Source organism: Schistocerca nitens, chromosome 6 (genome assembly GCF_023898315.1).
Source record: "Schistocerca nitens isolate TAMUIC-IGC-003100 chromosome 6, iqSchNite1.1, whole genome shotgun sequence".
Lineage (NCBI taxonomy): Eukaryota > Metazoa > Arthropoda > Insecta > Orthoptera > Acrididae > Schistocerca > Schistocerca nitens.
The window spans coordinates 456,755,257-456,774,727 of NC_064619.1; the positions used below are offsets into that span (position 1 = coordinate 456,755,257).

The window sequence follows — 19,471 nt, forward strand, 5'->3', positions numbered from 1 at the left end:
GAGGCAGAGTGGGGGAGGGGGTGAGGCAGAGTGGGGGAGGGGGTGAGGCAGAGTGGGGGGCGGCGGGAGATAGATAGAGATGGGGGAGATAGATAGAGAGGGGGGAGATAGAGAGAGAGGGGGGGAGATAGAGAGGGAGAGGGGGGAGGTAGAGAGAGAGAGGGGGGAGGTAGAGAGAGAGGGGGGGAGATAGAGAGAGAGGGGGGGAGATAGAGAGAGAGGGGGGAGGTAGAGAGAGAGAGAGGGGGGAGATAGAGAGAGGGGGGAGATAGAGAGAGGGGGGAGATAGAGAGAGGGGGGAGATAGAGAGAGGGGGGAGATAGAGAGAGGGGGGGAGATAGAGAGAGGGGGGGAGATAGAGAGAGGGGGGGAGATAGAGAGAGGGGGGAGATAGAGAGAGGGGGGGGGAGATAGAGAGAGAGGGGGGGAGATAGAGAGAGAGGGGGGGAGATAGAGAGAGAGGGGGGGAGATAGAGAGAGGGGGGAGGTAGAGAGAGGGGGGAGATAGAGAGGGGGGGAGATAGAGAGGGAGAGGGGGAGGTAGAGAGAGAGGGGGGGAGGTAGAGAGAGAGGGGGGGAGGTAGAGAGAGAGGGGGGGAGGTAGAGAGAGAGGGGGGGAGATAGAGAGAGAGAGGGGGGAGATAGAGAGAGGGGGGAGATAGAGAGAGGGGGGAGATAGAGAGAGGGGGGAGATAGAGAGAGGGGGGGGGGAGATAGAGAGAGAGGGGGAGATAGAGAGAGGGGGGGAGATAGAGAGAGGGGGGGAGATAGAGAGAGGGGGGGAGATAGAGAGAGGGGGGGAGATAGAGAGAGGGGGGGAGATAGAGAGAGGGGGGGAGATAGAGAGAGGGGGGGAGATAGAGAGAGGGGGGGAGATAGAGAGAGGGGGGGAGATAGAGAGAGGGGGGAGATAGAGAGAGGGGGGAGATAGAGAGAGGGGGGAGATAGAGAGAGGGGGGGAGGTAGAGAGAGGGGGGGGAGATAGAGAGAGGGGGGGGAGATAGAGAGAGGGGGGGAGATAGAGAGAGGGGGGGAGATAGAGAGAGGGGGGAGATAGAGAGAGGGGGGAGATAGAGAGAGGGGGGAGATAGAGAGAGGGGGGAGATAGAGAGGGGGGGGAGATAGAGAGAGGGGGGGAGATAGAGAGAGGGGGGGAGATAGAGAGAGGGGGGGAGATAGAGAGAGGGGGGGAGATAGAGAGAGGGGGGAGATAGAGAGAGGGGGGGAGATAGAGAGAGGGGGGGAGATAGAGAGAGGGGGGGAGATAGAGAGAGGGGGGGAGATAGAGAGAGGGGGGGAGATAGAGAGAGGGGGGGAGATAGAGAGAGGGGGGAGATAGAGAGAGGGGGGGAGATAGAGAGAGGGGGGGAGATAGAGAGAGGGGGGGAGATAGAGAGAGGGGGGGAGATAGAGAGAGGGGGGGAGATAGAGAGAGGGGGGGAGAGATATCAAATCTATATGTAATTTTATGCTGGTGCACAGAACAGAGATTTGAAAATATTCCTAAAAGCCAAAATAAACAGCAAAATTAAAGTAGTGCCACAGCACCAAAAACTCAATGCTTGCACATATAAAATCTGAAGCTATGCCATAACGGTTCTGTTAACATCTATATCAAACACTAATTGCTTAAAATGACAGTTATTTTTGAAAGCCTGAAAGGATGGAAATCAGTAGGTAGAAGCTGTAGGAACAATATTATAGGGTAGGATCTAGTGAAATATACTACCTCTAGATCACAGAAGAAGCAGCTGACTGGTCATCTGTTATCTACATAAGGTTACACCTGATCAAAAACCATCTCATCCAGTGAAACAGTGTCCCTTTCACTAGGGTATTCACCTATTCTTAGCAAGGAATGTCCAATCTTCGTAGAACAAAAGAAATGATGTGAATATGTTACAATGTCTTGTATGTCAAACAATTCAGACTACAATGCACAGTTGTTCTCAATCAATATGCTTTAATACCAGTTTATATGACTGTTGCAAAAGTAAACTCTCACAGTTTATAAAGCTGTTATCAATCTAAAGCTTGGTCTGAGCAAGTTACTGCTTTACTATATATGATACTAATAAATGCAGTTTGCCCTTGCGTCCCTACCATCTATTTGTAAGGTGAGCTAATCAATTTTGTGGAAACCAGTGTTTCGCACTGAATCTAAATTATGGAATAGCTTGACAATTTTCCTACACAGAACACATTAGCCTAGATGTGTGGCAGAAGAAGAAAACAAAGTTCTAAGAACTATCAAAAAAATGGTTCAAATGGCTCTGAGCACTATGGGACTCAACTGCTGAGGTCATTAGTCCCCTAGAACTTAGAACTAGTTAAACCTAACTAACCTAAGGACATCACAAACATCCATGCCCGAGGCAGGATTCAAACCTGCGACCGTAGCAGTCTTGCGGTTCCAGACTGCAGCGCCTTTAACCGCACGGCCACTTCGGCCGGCTCTAAGAACTATCACAAATTAAGACCAAAATCTTTTTATTTATAGCGCTATACCCCTGAGCCATTAACCCATACACTCTCCCATAAAGTGAGTCAAATGGGAAAAACAAACAAGTAATAATTTGAAATACAAAAAATGTTCCATATTCAAAGTTGTGAGTTATTTATTATTATGGTTATGAGGGGTACAATGACTGATGCTTAATGTTACTTTTGCCATTACTCTGTATGAGCAAAGAATTAAAAGCTAAATGTTGGAAAAGGTTTTCCTATTACAACACACAGGTTGGCAATGTATTACAAAAAAGTTATTTGTACACTGAAATCTTTATGTAAGTCATTCAACTACATATATGCAGTATCTTATAGTAAAGTGCACACCTACTGCTATGCAATCCCAAAGACAACATTTAAATACCAGACCATTTTTTCTTAGTCAAGTTAATAAATTCAATTATAAATTGTTTGGCAAGCAATGTAAAAGCCAAGTCATATCCATATCCATATCACCACAGAGCAGATCACGTAAGCAAAAACTTGTCAACTTTTGGGTAATGATGATCCCTCTACCTCCATCCTGGTCATGTGGCTGTTTTACTACAAATGTACTTTTCAATATCGATATTAAGTTTGTAATTTGCAGTCATAACAAAAATCGCTTGTCATTAAATAACGAATACACTCATGGAATATGTCTTACTTTCATACACACCTGTGGAAAGGATACTGCAAGATAACAGGGTCACGCAAGATTTCTAACAGAACAATTTAGTGCAGGAAATGAACTAATATGGAGTACGCAAAAATAAACACATACATAAAAAAAAGTTTTGCATCACTTCAGTTCCAAGAGTTCCGGAACCTGTACAGAATATTGGAATAGAGATCAACATAAATATCATTTCCGCCCTTTTTATTGCTCATGAAAACCACACATTGCATGTTGTACCACCATACAGCGAAACCTTCAGAGGTGGTGGTCCAGATTGCTGTACACACTGGTACCTCTAATACCCAGTAGCACATTCTCTTGCATTCATGCATGCCTGTACTTGCCATGGAATACTATCCCCAAGTTCATCAAGGCAATGTTGGTCCATATTGTCCCACTTCTCAACCGCAATTCGGTGTAGATCCATCAGAGTGGTTGATAGGTCACGTCATCCATAAACAGCCCTTTTCAATCTGCCCCAGGCATGTTCGATGGGGTTCATGTCTGGAGAACATGCTGGCCACTCTAGTAAAGTGATGATGTTATCCTGAAGGAAGTCATTCACAAGACGTGCACGGTAGGGGCGCAATTGTTGTCCAGGAAGATGGATGCCCTGCCAATATGCTGCAGATATGGTTGCACGATTGGTCGGAGGATGGCATTCACGTATCGTACAGCCGTTACAGTGCCTTTCATAACCACCAACGGCATATGTCGGCCCCCAGATAATGCCACTCCAGCAGGTAACCTCCACCTTGCTGCACTCGCTGGACAGTGTGTCTAAGGCATTCAGCCTGACTGGGTTGCCTCCAAACACGTCTCCGACGATTGTCTAGTTGAAGGCATATGCAACACTCATCGGTGAAGAGAACGAGATGCCAATCCTGAGCGGTCCATTCGGCATGTTGTTGGGCCCATCTGTACCACACTGCATGGTGTCTTGTTTGCAAAGATGGACCTTGCCACGGATGTCAGGAGTGAAGTTGTGCATCATGCAACCTATTGCACACACTTAATTGTAACACAACATCCTGTGGCTGCACAAAAAGCATTATTCAACATGGTGGCATTGCTGTCAGGGTTCCTCCGAGCCCTAACCTGTAGGTAGCGGTCATCCACTGCAATAATAGCACTTGGGCGGCCTGAGCGAGGAATGTCATCGACAGTTCCTGTCTCTCTGTATCTCCTCCATGTCCAAACAACATCGCTTTGGTTCACTCAGAGATGCCCGGACACTTCCCCTGTTGAAAGCCCTTCCTGGCACAAAGTAACAATGCGGATACGATCAAACTGCAATATTGACCACCTAGGCATGGTTGAACTACAGACAACACGAGCCGTGTAACTCCTTCCTGGTGGAATGACTGGAACTGATCAGCTGTCAGACCTCCTGTGTGTCTGTGATACAATACCCACAGTCAACGTCTATCTTCAGGAGTTCTGGGAACCGGGGTGATGCAAAACTTTTTTTGATGTGTGTATTTTTGTCAGCCAGTTCATTATCAGTTACTGAAATTGTTTAATTCTGTTTTAAAGTTACCCACATACTGGAAGAACAAAGACATGTTGAGTATTTTGAAGTGCATTAACTATCAGCTGATAAAGGAAACTATATTGTTTGCTTTTGAAAGTGTTGCAGAGTTTAGAAAGCTCATGTAGAAATCAAATGTGTTACATTCCAGTTAATGGCACCTATTTAATATTATTTGGGCTGCATCAGGAAAATGCTGACCTTTCAGCTATATGCCACTGAAATTTCAAAGCCATGATATTTGAGGGAAGATTCCTACTAGGTACTTCAACACGGTCAACCTAATCTTGCAAAATAGCACGTGTGCACAATATGTTGATGTGCACATGAGGCACGACCCAGCCCTCCTCACCATCATGGTTTAAACAAAGTTTAAAGGTACAACTGTTGCAATGAATCACTTACTCAAAAAGAGGGAGTCTAGTGAACCATTGTCAAAGGTCTTTAAAACCTCATGTGAATCACAGTCCTTTTTCAAAGAGAAGGATGATAGTTCTCAATGTCTATTATGCACCAAGATAATTGCTGGGCACTGCAAATTTGCTATAGAATGGCATTACAGCACAACACACAGAATTTAAAGATTTAGTTGGCAATTAAAGAGTAAACAAGTTGGTGAATCTAAGAGGATACAGTGCTGCACAGCAAGCAAATCCTGGAAAGCTACAGAAGTTTTGCAAAATTAGTCTTTCACAGCAAACAATAACTCTCTGCGTAACTAATGGCAGCGGATGTCTATAGGCAGTAACTGACAATGCCATTGCACTCTTGCCCCAAGCCGACCAATGTTTCAGACATGGCACGACTTGCAATTTATGTTCATACACGTGACAGAAGAACTGTTAGATTTGGTGCCATTGACAGACACAATGAGAGGGATCAATCTGCTCAAAACTGTTGAAGAGGCCATTGAAACCACTGACCTGAATTGGAACATGTTGTTCTCAGTACTATCGATGGAGTGCTGGTGTGTGTGTGTGTGTGTGTGTGTGTGTGTGTGTGTGTGCGCGCGCGAGCGCGTGTTTTTTTTTTTTTTTTTTTTTTTTTTTTTGGGGGGGGGGGGGGGGGGTTTACAACAAAATAGGTTTGTTGTAACATTGTTGAGCAAACTCTTTGTTCTAAACCTGCAGGTATGGAGGATGTCATTAAGTTGCTGGCCCGAAATGCAAATTTTCTAAGTGGAATGTGTTATTAGACTGTTTCAACAGTTTTTGATGAAATTAAATGATTAGTATGGAGACATTATTTACTATTATGAAGTACGTTGCTTACGGTGAAGGGCATACCGGGAACAATTACTTGGTTTTAGGCCTGTTATTGTTCAATTTCTGTAGTAAAATGTATAGCAGGGACCAAAATCAGAAAATCCAAAATGGATTGCAGACTGCAAATTTTTAATAGACTTGACTGCACACCTGAGCATCTGTAGTAATGTATTTCAAGGTGTGAAGCAACTAGGCCTATATCTGAACTGATGGGAAAAGTGTATGCATTTCAAAAGAAAATCAAAATCACATTGTGGAAGGAACAACTTCACACAAGAAACACTAGCCATTTTCCTTATGTCTCTGGTGTTAAAACGCGAATTTTGAAGACTTAATTTCCATGCTGGAAGAAATTCAGGAACAGTTTTCTAAACATTTTCATGACACTGCCAACCTCCTATCTATGTTTGAGATAATACTGAGGGCATTTTCCTTTCCAGTTGAAAGCACCCCCTCTGAATTTTCAAACGGAACTGATTAATCTCCAGCGTAATTCCCGATCAAAATAAAAATTCTTTTACGTTAAAGCTGTACAAGACTTTTAATGTTTTCTTTTGGAGGAGCTTCATGTCTCTACAATGAGACTGAAAAAGTGATATCTATGTTTGGATCAACATTTGTGTGAGTGAAACGTATATTTTGATAACGAAACTAATTAAATCACGATTATGTGGTGTGTCACATACAATTTTATTGTATTTTCAGTGAACAAAAATAATAAATAATGGTGGTTTTTTGTGATATACAGGGTGTGTCAAAAAGAATCCTCTGATTTGGCATGTCTATAATTCTGCAACTAACAAACATATGCAATGAATTTTGTTTCTTGATAAACTCAAAAAGTTTTTATTCATACTTTTACATAGGTATTCAATATGCACCCCTTGAGATGCACGGCATATGTCAATGCAGTATTCAAATTGTTCCCACACTGCAGCAAGCATGTTTTGAGTTACAGATTCCACAGCTGCTGTTATTTGATGTCTCAGTTCATTCATTACTGTTGATGTTGGAGGCACATAAACAGAGTTTTTTGTAAACCGCCACAAGAAATAATCACATATAGTCAGATCCGGTGACCTTGGAGGCCAGTAATGTTAAGGGTGAATCTTTTGGTCCAGTGCGACTGATCCATTGTTCAATAATCCTTTGATTTAAAAATTTCCGCACTTCCACATGCCAGTGCGACAGTGCCCATCTTGTTGGTAAATAAAGTCATTCGAGTCAGTCTCCAACTGTGTGCGAAAAGAAAGTTCTCAAGAATATTGCGATATGTGCTTCCTGTAACAGAGTTCTCGGCAAAGACAAATGGACCATACACCTTTTCCCGTGAAATTTCACAAAATGCATTAAATTTTGGAGAGTCCCTCTCATGTATACAACTTCATGTGGTTGCTCTGTACCCCATATTTGCACATTATGATGGTTCAACTTCCCACTTAAATGAAATATTGCCTCGTCACTAATCATTGAGCATGGAGGAAAATTGTCATCCTCCATCTTGCAGAAACAAAATACAGAATGCCCCACGTTGTTGTTTGTCAACTTCATGAAGATCTTGCAGTAATTGAATTTTGTATGGTTTCATGTGTAAACATTGATGCAACACATGCTGGACGGACATTGGGGGCATATTGAGCTGCACGGCAAAACTGATTTCTGTGGAATCCTTTTGAAACTGTGGCAGATGTGTTTGACATCTGTCAGAAACTCGGGGAAGGTCAGGCGATTTGTCTTTACACAAACAACCTGTTTCACAGGATTGCTCATGTGATAATCGATTGCTCTGTGCTGTAGGATGATCCACACCATACATAGTACGAAAGTCAAGCTGAATAGTTTTTTACTGAACCCACACTGCACAAAACATGGAACACAAAATGATTTCTGTTGTCCCGACACCATTTTTACTAGCACTGAATTCACACACGTATCTCAAATAACGTAATAGTTGTGTGTTTTTAATTGGATGATTCTTTTTGATACACACTGTATTTTGTTGAGGGTTGTAATCAATGCAATATCAGTAGAAATATTCTAGATAATAAAGTATAGTTTCTTTCACATGTAGCTTGCATTATTTCTTCCTTATTTCATGGCATGCAATAGAGACTATTTGTTTTTGTCTATCTTTCTATACCCCAGTTTGAAATTTGTTAGAATTTTATGAGGAACATAATAGCATGTACAATATTTCTGGTGTACACGAACTTCATTTTATTTTTGTAGGTGTATTTTCTTGTATCTACAGTCAGTAATAGCATAATATTGCTCTTCATAATGTGTACATAGCTTCAGATTTATGAATTTCCTACTACAGCATAGCAACATGTATGCCATTCAATGTTCCTTGCACCTTCTCTGCAATCTAAGGCAATGTGTTTGCAGTTTCTCCCCCTCTTCTCATTCAGACAGTGTGGCATGGTAGTGGGAGAAGTTTACAGTCATATTAGAGAGTTCTGCACACATGTCCCTGTATTACAGTCAAAAGCGGTATGTCAAGGTGCCAATTAAACTCTCTATAGGCCACGTTATCCCTCCTTGGACTCATCCCCAGCCAGAAACAGAGAGTGTGAACTTCTGAAACCAAACAAAGGCCAGAAAAGAGGTAAATTATGACTGAGAATTAGTTCCAGTGAAGTATTGCTTCCCTAAGCTGACAAAAGGTTTAACAAGAGGGTAAATCCTCCTAGCCTATCCACGGTCATATGGAGCAACATTGCGCTGAAGCGCCAAAGAAGCTGGTATAGGAATGCATATTTAAATACAGAGATATGTAAACAGGCCGAATATGGCACTGCCGTTGGCAACACCTGTATAAACACCAAGTGTCTGGCACAGTTGTTAGATCAGTTACTGTTGCTACAATGGCAGGTTATCAAGATTTGGGTGAGTGTTACAGTTGGCGCACAGCGGGACACAGCAACTCCAAGGTACCAATGAATTGGGGATTTTCCTGTATGACCATTTCACGCGTGTACCGTGAATATAATGAACCCGGTAAAACATCAAATCTCCAACATCGCTGTGGCCGGAAAAAGATCCTGCAAGAATGGGACTGCTGATGACGACTGAAGAGAATCGTTCAATGTGACAGAAGTGCAACCCTTCCGCAAATTGCTGCAGATTTCAATGCTGGGCCATCAACAAGTGTCAGCGTGTGAACCATTAAACGAAACCTCATCGATATGGGCTTTCAGAGCCGCAGGCTCACCCTGACTGCACGAAAAAGCTTTACGCCTTGCCTGGGACTGCCAACACCAACACTGGAAACACGTTGCCTGGTCGGACGAGTCTCATTTCAAATTGTATCGAGTGGATGGATGTGTTTGGGTAAGGAGACAACCTCATGAATCCCTGGACCTTACATGTCAGCAGGGGACTGTTCAAGCTGGTGGAGGCTCTGCAATGGTGTGGGACATGTGCAGCGGGAGTGATAGGGAACCCCTGATGACACGTCTAGATATGACTCTGACAGGTGACACATATGTAAGCATCTGTCTGATCACCTGCATCCATTCACGTCCACTGTGCATCCCAACGGACTTGGGCAATTCCAGCAGGACAAAGGGACACCCCACACATCCAGAATTGCTACAGAGTGGCTCCAGGAACACTCTTCTGAGTTTAAACACTTCTGCTGTCAACCAAACTCCCCAGATTTGAACTTTATTGAGCATATCTGGGATGCCTTGCAACATACTGCTCACAAGATATCTCCAAACCTTCATACTCTTACTGTTTTATGAACAGCCCTGCAGGATCCACGGTGTCAATTCCCTGCAGCATTACTTCGGACATTAGTCAAGTCCATGCCACGTCATGTTGTGGCACTTCTGCGTGCCTGTGGGGGGCCTACACAATTTTAGAAGACAGCTGTACCGGTTTCTTTGGCTTTTTGAAAATCACAGAAAGCTTCACAGGTAAACAGCTATGGCTTACTGTCAATATATTTTCTCATCCAGGTGACCCACGAAACCCAGATAACAAAAAGTATGTTACTGGCACAAGGAAGTACTGTGAAGCAATCAAATTAAAGCAGAAAGAACATTTTGAAAATATTATTAATTTGATAAATACATTCCAATTGTGTAGAAACTTGTGTACTAATGGGAAAGCCAGGCAAGACGACCCCCCTCCCACACACACACACACACACACACACACACACACACACACACACACCAAGAAAGTATTTCCAGCTGTTACATCCTCAATAGTACTATCATAAATATGAGCTAACATCTCTATATCACGTATCATTGAGTATATTGTTGTGGTATGGAAAACAATAATGAAACTGAGGTAATCTGCACATTCTACGCCTCTGCCACCAGTATGGCAATGCATACCAATACAGCGCACTCATTTGAGGAGTGTACCGTTCGGCTGCCAGTGCCATCACTCATTTTCCAGCAGATCTTCCTGGAAAGATCCTAACTGACCTGTGTTTCATCAAGATAATACACTGTTGAGCTACCTCCTCCTCTTGCATCATGAATCTTTATATGGGATGTAGTTCGTGCTGCACCTATGTCATGTCTTTGAACTAAAACCTCTTCTTAACATATCAGGAACCAACGTTTTTTAAAATTCTTTACATTGACGAAGTGCTTACCACTGAAGCTAATTTTCTCCTGCATAACTGTAACACGTTTTTGTGATGTCAGGCATTCATCATTCACATGGAGCACTTTAAAACATTGTTGTTAAAACCATCCATTTGTGTTACAGGTTCCTTGCGATTTCGCTGCTTTCCAGACAACACGAAGCCAACTTTTTCTACTGTTCCTACAGCTCTGACACTTTCGTTTACAATTCTCTTTTATAGTTCTCTTGCTGACATCACATGGTTCTGCAGTCTGTTCTTGTGTCTTCGAATATCAACAGCAGGAGACCTGGTTTCAAAATCACATTTGAAAAACTTATAAATGCGGTAAATAATCTCCATCATCTGCTTATGGAGCACTTCACATTTAATGCTGTCACCTGGCTCTTTTTAAAAAACCACACACGCCTCACAGTTGAACAAATAATTCGCTTATCACAAAGTACGGCAACAATGCAGTGTGTAGGAGCTAGATTCTCACTGTCTAGCTATAACTTGGTGCTGGCCGCTTGGGAAGAGAATGAATATTACTGGTTGCCAGTGGCTAGTAGAGAGGGATGCGCAGAACGGCTGAAAACTGGACCACCCTCCAACGTGATGCAGACTATAGTTTTCAGTGAATGCCCATGACTATTAAACAATATTTGTAGTGTTGCCACACTGATGAAGATGACTTGCAAACTTGCCAATATGACCAACATCATGACACGAAACATGATTATATACCTGTAAAAGTATTTCTGAAGCAGACAACATGTGATGAAACCTATGTTTGCAGTAATCTGAACCTTCTACAGACCAATGGATGAAGTGTTTAGTGTCCTGTCAACAACAACTTCATCCTAGATGGAGAACATGCTCGAAATGCAGAAGGAAGTCTGCCTTACACTTTCAAAGAAACCATTACAGCATTCTCCTTAAGCTATTTATGGAAATCACAAAAAACCTACACCAGGATGGCTGGACAGAGTGTCCAGTGTCTTTCCAATACACAACCTTACTCAGTGACTTGAACAGGGAAGCCAAAAATTTTTTCTTGAAAGGGGTGAGGGTGAGACTTGTGCAAAAATATGACGCAAGAAAGCACAAAGTATAAAACAGATAAAATGAGGATGTATGTGAAGCCTTACTAAGAAGTAACGTTTTTCTCTTGCTCAAGTACTCCATTCCTCCAACTCTTCTCTTTAAATTGTGTGTGAAAATGAAACAAACTCTACAGATAATCCTTGACACACAAGACATCCCCAATCACACCAGGTGCCAAAAATTATCATCATTTACTTTAACACATAGCTCCAACACCTAATTCTGAATAGTTTTTTACCTTTTGGGTGTATGTACCATCAAACACGTGCAATTAGTATTATACCCTCAACCTTCAATGAAGCTCATAGGAGGAACTTTCCTAAGCGATTAAAAACAAGAACTCATACCCAAATTTTGGAAAGGCATTTGAAGACACACACAAGTAATGACTCCAAACTCAATGTGCAGATATCTTTCTCTGGAGCAGTGATGTGTGATGATCTGAGACCATCACATTATTTGGAACACAGATCTTATAAATGCTTTAAATTTTTTGAGTGATCAATCTTCTGAATGGTTTAATGCAGCCTGCCACAAATTCCTCTCCTGTGCCAACCTCTTCATCTCAGAGTAGCACTTCAAACCTTTGTCCTCAATTATTTGCTGGATGTATTCCAATCTCTATCTTCCTCTACAACTCCCTCTAGTGCCATGGAAATTATTCCATTATGTCTTAACAGATATCCTGTCATCTTGTCCCTTCTTCTTGTTAGTGTATTTTTATATATGTCTTTCCTCCCTGATTCTGCAGTAAACACCCTCATTCCTCTGAATACACACAGACAAAAAATACTTATTTCTCTCCATACTATTTATGAGATCAACATTTTGCCTCAACTTATATTTCACTCCATTATCTTCCTCTATAATGTGCTGATATACTACTAAAAATTTTACCAAAGATAATCAGCCACACACTGCACCTTCTATTTTCTGAAGTCATCCATATTCTATCACTGTGTTACCACGGATTTGTTTCTACCTATAAATATGCTTTCACTTTTAATCAAAGAATTCTAAAATTAAGAATCAAGCAAATTACATTCTTACCACATCTTCTAGTGGTTTAGCCCCAAACACTTTGAAGCTGTTTTGGGGCTTGCCAGGCGTTGCTACAACTACAACAGCCTGCTGTCCTACCCTCGTCGCAAATTCATCGATTGTTTGCTGCAAACAGGAATAATTAATTTTAGACTTAAGTTTACTGTCTTTCTACAATACAACATGCATACTATTGCATGCCACAGTATTATGAAAAGTTACATAAACAAAAGAATAAATTCATCCTGCTATAAAAGTAAGCAAGGTTGCTTTCTTGTCACGCTAGAACACTGCACACATATTTAATGAGAATAACACACATGAATATTTCTTTTTTCCTATATCTTTGCTGGAAATGATGAATGTATTTTCCAACATACCCGTAACTTTCGAAGCAATCTATTCTGCTGCCTCTTCCTAATTGAGGGATTGGTCTCAAAGGAGTGTGGTCGTTTGCGTTTCTTAGCCGATACTATGGCCGCTGCTGCTGCTACTCCCACAGGGCCTGTCAGCAAGAGCAAATGAATATATTGAACCACTGCAGCATTCATTGAAGCCACAGCATTCAAGTGTTATGGCCTATGAGTTGCCCCTCTGAAATTACATAAATTGATGTCTGACACTTCAATAAACTGTATGACAAATTTTATTATTCTGTACAGAAGATAATTTCATGGGAAATATTAAAACTGAACTTCTACACTGTTACTTTAAAAGTGAACACACACAATTTTATTGACTATGCAGACAGCACTAGCAATTAGCAAATTGTTACTTCATATTTCTTAGTAAAAAGTGCCACAATTTGTCACTTCAGATCAGGATATCAACCACAGCAGAGAATGTACAGGGCAGTGCAGAAGTGGGAAGCAGAAATTTGTCACATTCAGAGTGAGCAAGTAAACTTTGTACTTTTCTTTCACTAATAACACACCTATTGTCACAATCCCACAGTTTTTTGTCATCAGTTCAAAAATGTGAACAATGGAGCTATCTCTGATACTGCCATAGTGATTCAAAATGTGAGAACATTTCGAAGGGTGCATCAGTTTATGAAGAGCGAATCAACGATCATGTAGGGCTATGACTAAGAAATATTGAGAGTGAGTAAAGTCATGGTTCAACTATATTTCTGCTCCACCAAACTGTACAGTCTACTCAACACAGCCAGACAGAAATGTCCCCATGCAAAATCATTATAATTCAAAAGCAATTTTTTCCCAACAAACTCTTACTTTTTTTTTTTTTTTTTACACTGTCACACCGAGGAGTGATACAACGTGTGATAAAAAAGTAACGGAAATTTTTGTTTTTCATAAAGAATATTTACTTATTCTTCAACATAAACTTTGTCCCCTTCAAAGTAATCCCTCTCAGATATAATACACTTTTGCCAGTGCTTTTTCCAATCTTGGAAGCACTTGTGGAACTCACTTCATTATGGTGTTCAGCTCCTTCAGTGATTCTGTTTTTATCTTATCAATGGTGGTAAAATGACATCCTTTCATGGCTCTCTTCAGTCTCAAGGATAGAAAGAAGTTGCAAGGGATCATGTCCAGTAACACGATGGCTGAGGCAACATATCAGTTTCTTTTTTTTGCTAAAGACTCATGAACAAGCAATGAGGTGAGAGCGGGAGCATTATTGTGATGCAATTTCCAGAAGTGGTTTTACCACAATTCTGGTCATTTCCTTCAGGTTCCTCCATGCAAACAGTACATAACTTCAAGGGAGTATTACTTATGGTATGTACGACCTTCAGACAGGAACTCATGATGCACTATCCCACTGTAATCAAAGAAGACAGTGAGCAGAACCTTCACAAGTGATTGACCTTTGCGATTTATTTTCTTTCTTCCCCCCCCCCCCCCCCCCCCAAGTCTTAGTGCTTCAGGTAGTTTCTATTGGAATGACTGGGTCTTGGTTTTGAAGTCGAACAAGTACACACATTTTGTCATCTGTTATAACGTTCTTTAGTGAGTCTGGATCATTGACTTCAGTCAGCAGGTTCTGAGTGATGTCTAAGTGACATTATTTTTATATATAAAAAATTGGAAACCTGATATATAAAGCCAGTAAAATTAAAAACTTCCTCTTACTTTTTGATCATACTTCGTACATGCCTTTGGACGCTAATGTGAATGAAATAAAGTTGCTTATTTTGGCCAATGAAGAACTCTAGAAAATTAAACCAAAGAACTCTCTACACTAAAAATATTATTTTTTGACATAGTGTTTTGTAAGTGAAGACAATTCAGAACAGGGGCCTCCAGTAACAGTGAATTGGAAGAACTATGTAGACAAGTTATACAATTTGTTCCATCCAAAATTTTGAGAGCCACAATTCAGCAGAGTAACAACCATAACCTACAAAGTTGAGGCTGTGATGCAAATGTTCAAATACTATTTCTTCTTCATGCAAAATCAGATTTTGCCAATAGGACTGAGTTCAAGCTCACTAGATTTATCTTCCTGGAACTTACTTCTGTGAGGTATGTCATAGACAAAAATCAGAATTCACAAATCTCATCTAGCAAGATAGCTGAAAGTTACAATTAACAGCCCTTGCAGATACTTATTACTTATGGGCCTTACAACCTCAAAGAAGCTGAAGGTGTCTGAACAGAAAGACTATTTGTCTGACAGTATTTCAAAATCAAAGTAAACAGTCTTTACTGAAGGATTCCAATTACATTCACCAAAATGACATGAATATTTTAATCAGAATTAAGCCGACTCACTGGTCATAGAAACTTGATTTCATGCTTTTACCACCATCTGTTCTTACAATAAAAAATGGTTCAAATGGCTCTGAGCACTATGCGACTTAACTTCTGAGGTCATCAGTCACCTAGAACTTGGGTTAGTTAGGTTTAATTAGTTCTAAGGACATCACACACATCCATGCCCGAGGCAGGATTCGAACCTGCAACCGTAGCGGTCGCTCGGCTCCAGACTGTAGCTCCTAGAACCGCACGGTCACTCCGGCCGGCGTTCTTACAATATAAAGCAACAACTGCTATATGCTGCCTGTATAATCAACTTACCTGGTATTCAAGTATCATCATATAATTACTGCAAATCATTTCTATGGAAATTCATGCTTAGGTTTAGGCAGCATTAAAAGTAAAGAACATGTTATTTTAATGAGTGTTACCATATTACCTGATACTTGAGGCAATTTAAGTGAATACGTACTATGTATCTGTAAAGTAATGAAACTGTGTGTGTGTGGGGGGGGGGGGGGGGCGGGGGGCTGCGCGTGTGAGCATAAGAGTCTTCAGATTTAAATTTCCATGTTAGTTTCCCCACCACACTGCACGAACTTCTTTCATAACATTGACACACTCTGTCAGTTTATAAAATAAGACAAGTAATGAAACATTAATTACATGTTAATGAGTGACTGGCAAGGATGAAACTTCCTGGCAGATTAAAACTGTGTGCCGGACCGAGACTCGAACTCGGGACCTTTACCTTTCGCGGGCAAGTGCTCTACCAACTGAGCTACTCAAGCACGACTCACGACCAGTCCCCACAGCTTCAATTCTGCCAGGACTCATCTCCTACCTTCCAAACTTCACAGAAGCTCTTCTGGGAACCTTGCAAAACTAGCACTCTTGAAAGAAAGGGTATTGCAGAGACATGGCTTAGCCACAGCCTGGGGAATGTTTCCAGAGTGAGATTTTACTCTGCAGTGGAGTGTGTGCTTGCCCGCGAAAGGCAAAGGACCAGAGTTCAAGTCTCGGTCCCACACACAGTTTTAGTCTGCCAGGAAGTTTCAATATCAGCGCACACTCCGCTGCAGAGTGAAAATATCATTCTGGAATGACAAGGATGTTTGCTAAACAAAATGTGAAATGTTTCTGGTCAAAAGATGTTTCAAAGTTGCTGTTCATGGTAGTAGATCTTGTAGAAAAAACAGAACTAGCATTTACAGAAACAGTCTCCTTACTTTACAGAAACATGTCTTACATGACAAATTCAAGTGTTTTGGTTGGGTGAGAGAAAAAGGGGGACAATCTGACTACAATTTCTGACGAACATTTGGTATCACTCATAAAATTTATTCAACTCTCCAGATATAAAAACAAATGTAACAATGTTTAAACACCAACACTCATACAATTTTTTAACAAACATGGCATGCAAATCAAACTATTACAATGAAATAAAAATTGACTTAATTTTACCATGCACATTTGTACAAAAATGACTAGCGGTAAGTATCACTTATTACACTAATACTTAAGACAACAGTAAAAACTAAAACTGTTAGTAAGATTATTAGTAACTATTTTGCAACTAACCCCATTGTTTTTACTAAATAATAGCCCAATAATAGATACAAATGGTAGCTCTACTAAGATATAAGGCAGATCCCGTAATGACACTTTTCCTAGGATCGAGTGAACCAATCAGGATAAGTCCAAATAAGCAATTTAGATGCTCATGCTTTTCAGTGGCTAGTATTTATAATGAAATGCTTGACTGACTGCTTTATGAGGAACAAATAAGGATATGAATCTCAGCAACTTTAATGGAAGAAATGTGGGGAGTGGAACTCTGCTACCTTCTGAATTAAATGTATTACACTACAAACACTCAGGCATGTGCAAAGTTTGAGGTAAGCATGTTTGCCAATATTTGGCATTGTTTGCCAACCGATCAAACTCCTGGAGACCTGGAAGGCTCAGGTACAATGTACAGGGTTGATGGGAGATATTCAGCATATGTGGATTTATGGGACATTGATATGCCAATACAGATGAAACACTACTGATAATACTACCATTACTTGATGTAGACATACTTCCATTGTAGAGGCAGGCTGATAATAGTGGAGCAAAGGAACTCGCATGACATCTTCAGCCCATGTGCCATGCACAGTTACACCTCCACCTACACCTATCTACATTAAGTATGGCTAAAGTGACAATGGCATGGACCCTTCAATCACAACTGCTTCTATTAATTTTAATTCAAGGAAAATAAATTACACAGTTTTGGAATTGAAGATAAGTTAATGGAGTTGGAAGATAAAGTAAACAAATGTGATACAATAGGGTTATTCACAAGTAAAAAGTGAGACCAAACATAATTAAAATCAGTATACACGTTTCATTACAAAGAAAACAACAATGTGGAAATTCCTGAGTAGGGTTTATTGCAAACAAGAAAAGTAGAAACAATATTCCCAATCCTGAATGGGTTTCGCAATGATAAAGCAAGATTTGTTAAAAATAAATAAATAAATAAAAATAAAAGATATTCTATGAACATTTCTTAAGTCTGGACATCAAAGTGCCCACAATCTGATGGGAAAGAAGAAAACCACTATCGAGTTACAGCAGATGGAAAACAACAGCAAATTTCACTACAAGACGATAACAGTTCATTTTAAAGCAAAACAAAGATGACTCTTATATACTATACCAGAAATGGCAGAGATCACACAACAGTAGAAAACAAATAGACTGTTGGGTATTAAAACTGCAACACCAATAAGGACAGTAAACAACGAAATTTTGTTTACTGTGCATATGTAGTATACTAGGAAAAATACATTATTAACCCTCAAGTGGGTGTGGCTGTGTATACAGTGTGCCAATCACATTGTCTTCTTCTGTTCCATTGTTGTTTTACAACTGTGAGCCCATGTCTGTATTACTTCATCACTGCTTCAGCTAACACAGTAGTCATTTCTGTTATCATACATTCAAATGAGCAGGAGTAGTACAAAATAAATAGCAAGTTAGGTGAGAAATAATTTATGATCTGTGCAAAAAAATGACCCAGATTCCAAGCTAGCAACACAGTCTCACAACGAGGCAATTGTCTCCAAGAGAATTAGTAATCGAATAAGCAGTTAGCATGAATCAGATGCAATTGCACTCTTTATGCTTTGAGTAGGTCTTTACTGTGGAGTAATACTTTTATGATACCACACAGAGTGATACAATGAAAAAATTATTGTATTATTGTTTATAACAATGACTTAGCACATCTAATGTAAGCTTATTTTATCATCGTTTAATTAAACTACAATCAAACTGTGATTTTGCTATTCTTTACACGTGTACAAAGTGCGCCACATGCCTGCTCATGTCGTGGAAAATGGTATGCATGCTTGAAGATTAAATTTGTAGATGATCTGGGGGTATGTGGGTGCGAAATTTGGTACACAGAGTTGGCATCAATATAGGTCTAACCAGACTGGTTATCAAGGTGAAATGAGCTCGGGTAACAGGTATGGGCGCATCATTCCATGCTTCTTCAACTCTATGCTAAGTTTGTCAGTCAAAGTGACTCATGGAAGGTGGTATACTAGATTCTGAGCAACCAACCACTAGATGTTTTCAATGGATGAAAGATCTGGAGAACCTGCTGGCCTGTGCAACAGTCTAACAACCTCTGTATCGAGGTAGGTGAAAGCATCAAGGCAACATGCAGTCTTGTGTTATCTTGCAGAAAGATAGTGTCAGGAGACCTCCTAAATAACGTACAACCACTGGTCTTAATGTGTCAGTAATGTAATGGCTGTGAAAACAAAACCGGAGGTGATAGTGTTGTGTATCCAATGGCACACCATACCATCACAAAAGGTATGACAATGATAAATGGAATATGGCAATTACTGCCATCCTGGAAGCCTCCACACAAGGATAAATTCATTGTGGTGCTGTACTCAGAACCACGACTCATATGGATGGATGTGGAGCCACTCCCGTGTACAGTGTTGTCGAGCATATCGCTGTTGAGACACCCCTCTT

At 40.8% G+C, this 19,471-nt stretch overlaps 1 protein-coding gene across 1 annotated transcript in view; it reads right to left on the bottom strand.

Moving 5' to 3' along the window:
- The window catches only part of LOC126262354 (DNA-binding protein P3A2), a 130,017-nt gene that overhangs the window by 85,260 nt on the left and 25,286 nt on the right, over positions 1 to 19,471 (bottom strand). The window contains exons 5-6 of the mRNA XM_049958930.1: positions 13,079 to 13,203; positions 12,708 to 12,824 (exon numbers count right to left, since the gene is read on the bottom strand). Of these exons, the coding sequence (XP_049814887.1) occupies positions 12,708 to 12,824; positions 13,079 to 13,203 (242 nt within the window). The remainder of the gene's footprint in view (positions 1 to 12,707; positions 12,825 to 13,078; positions 13,204 to 19,471) is intronic.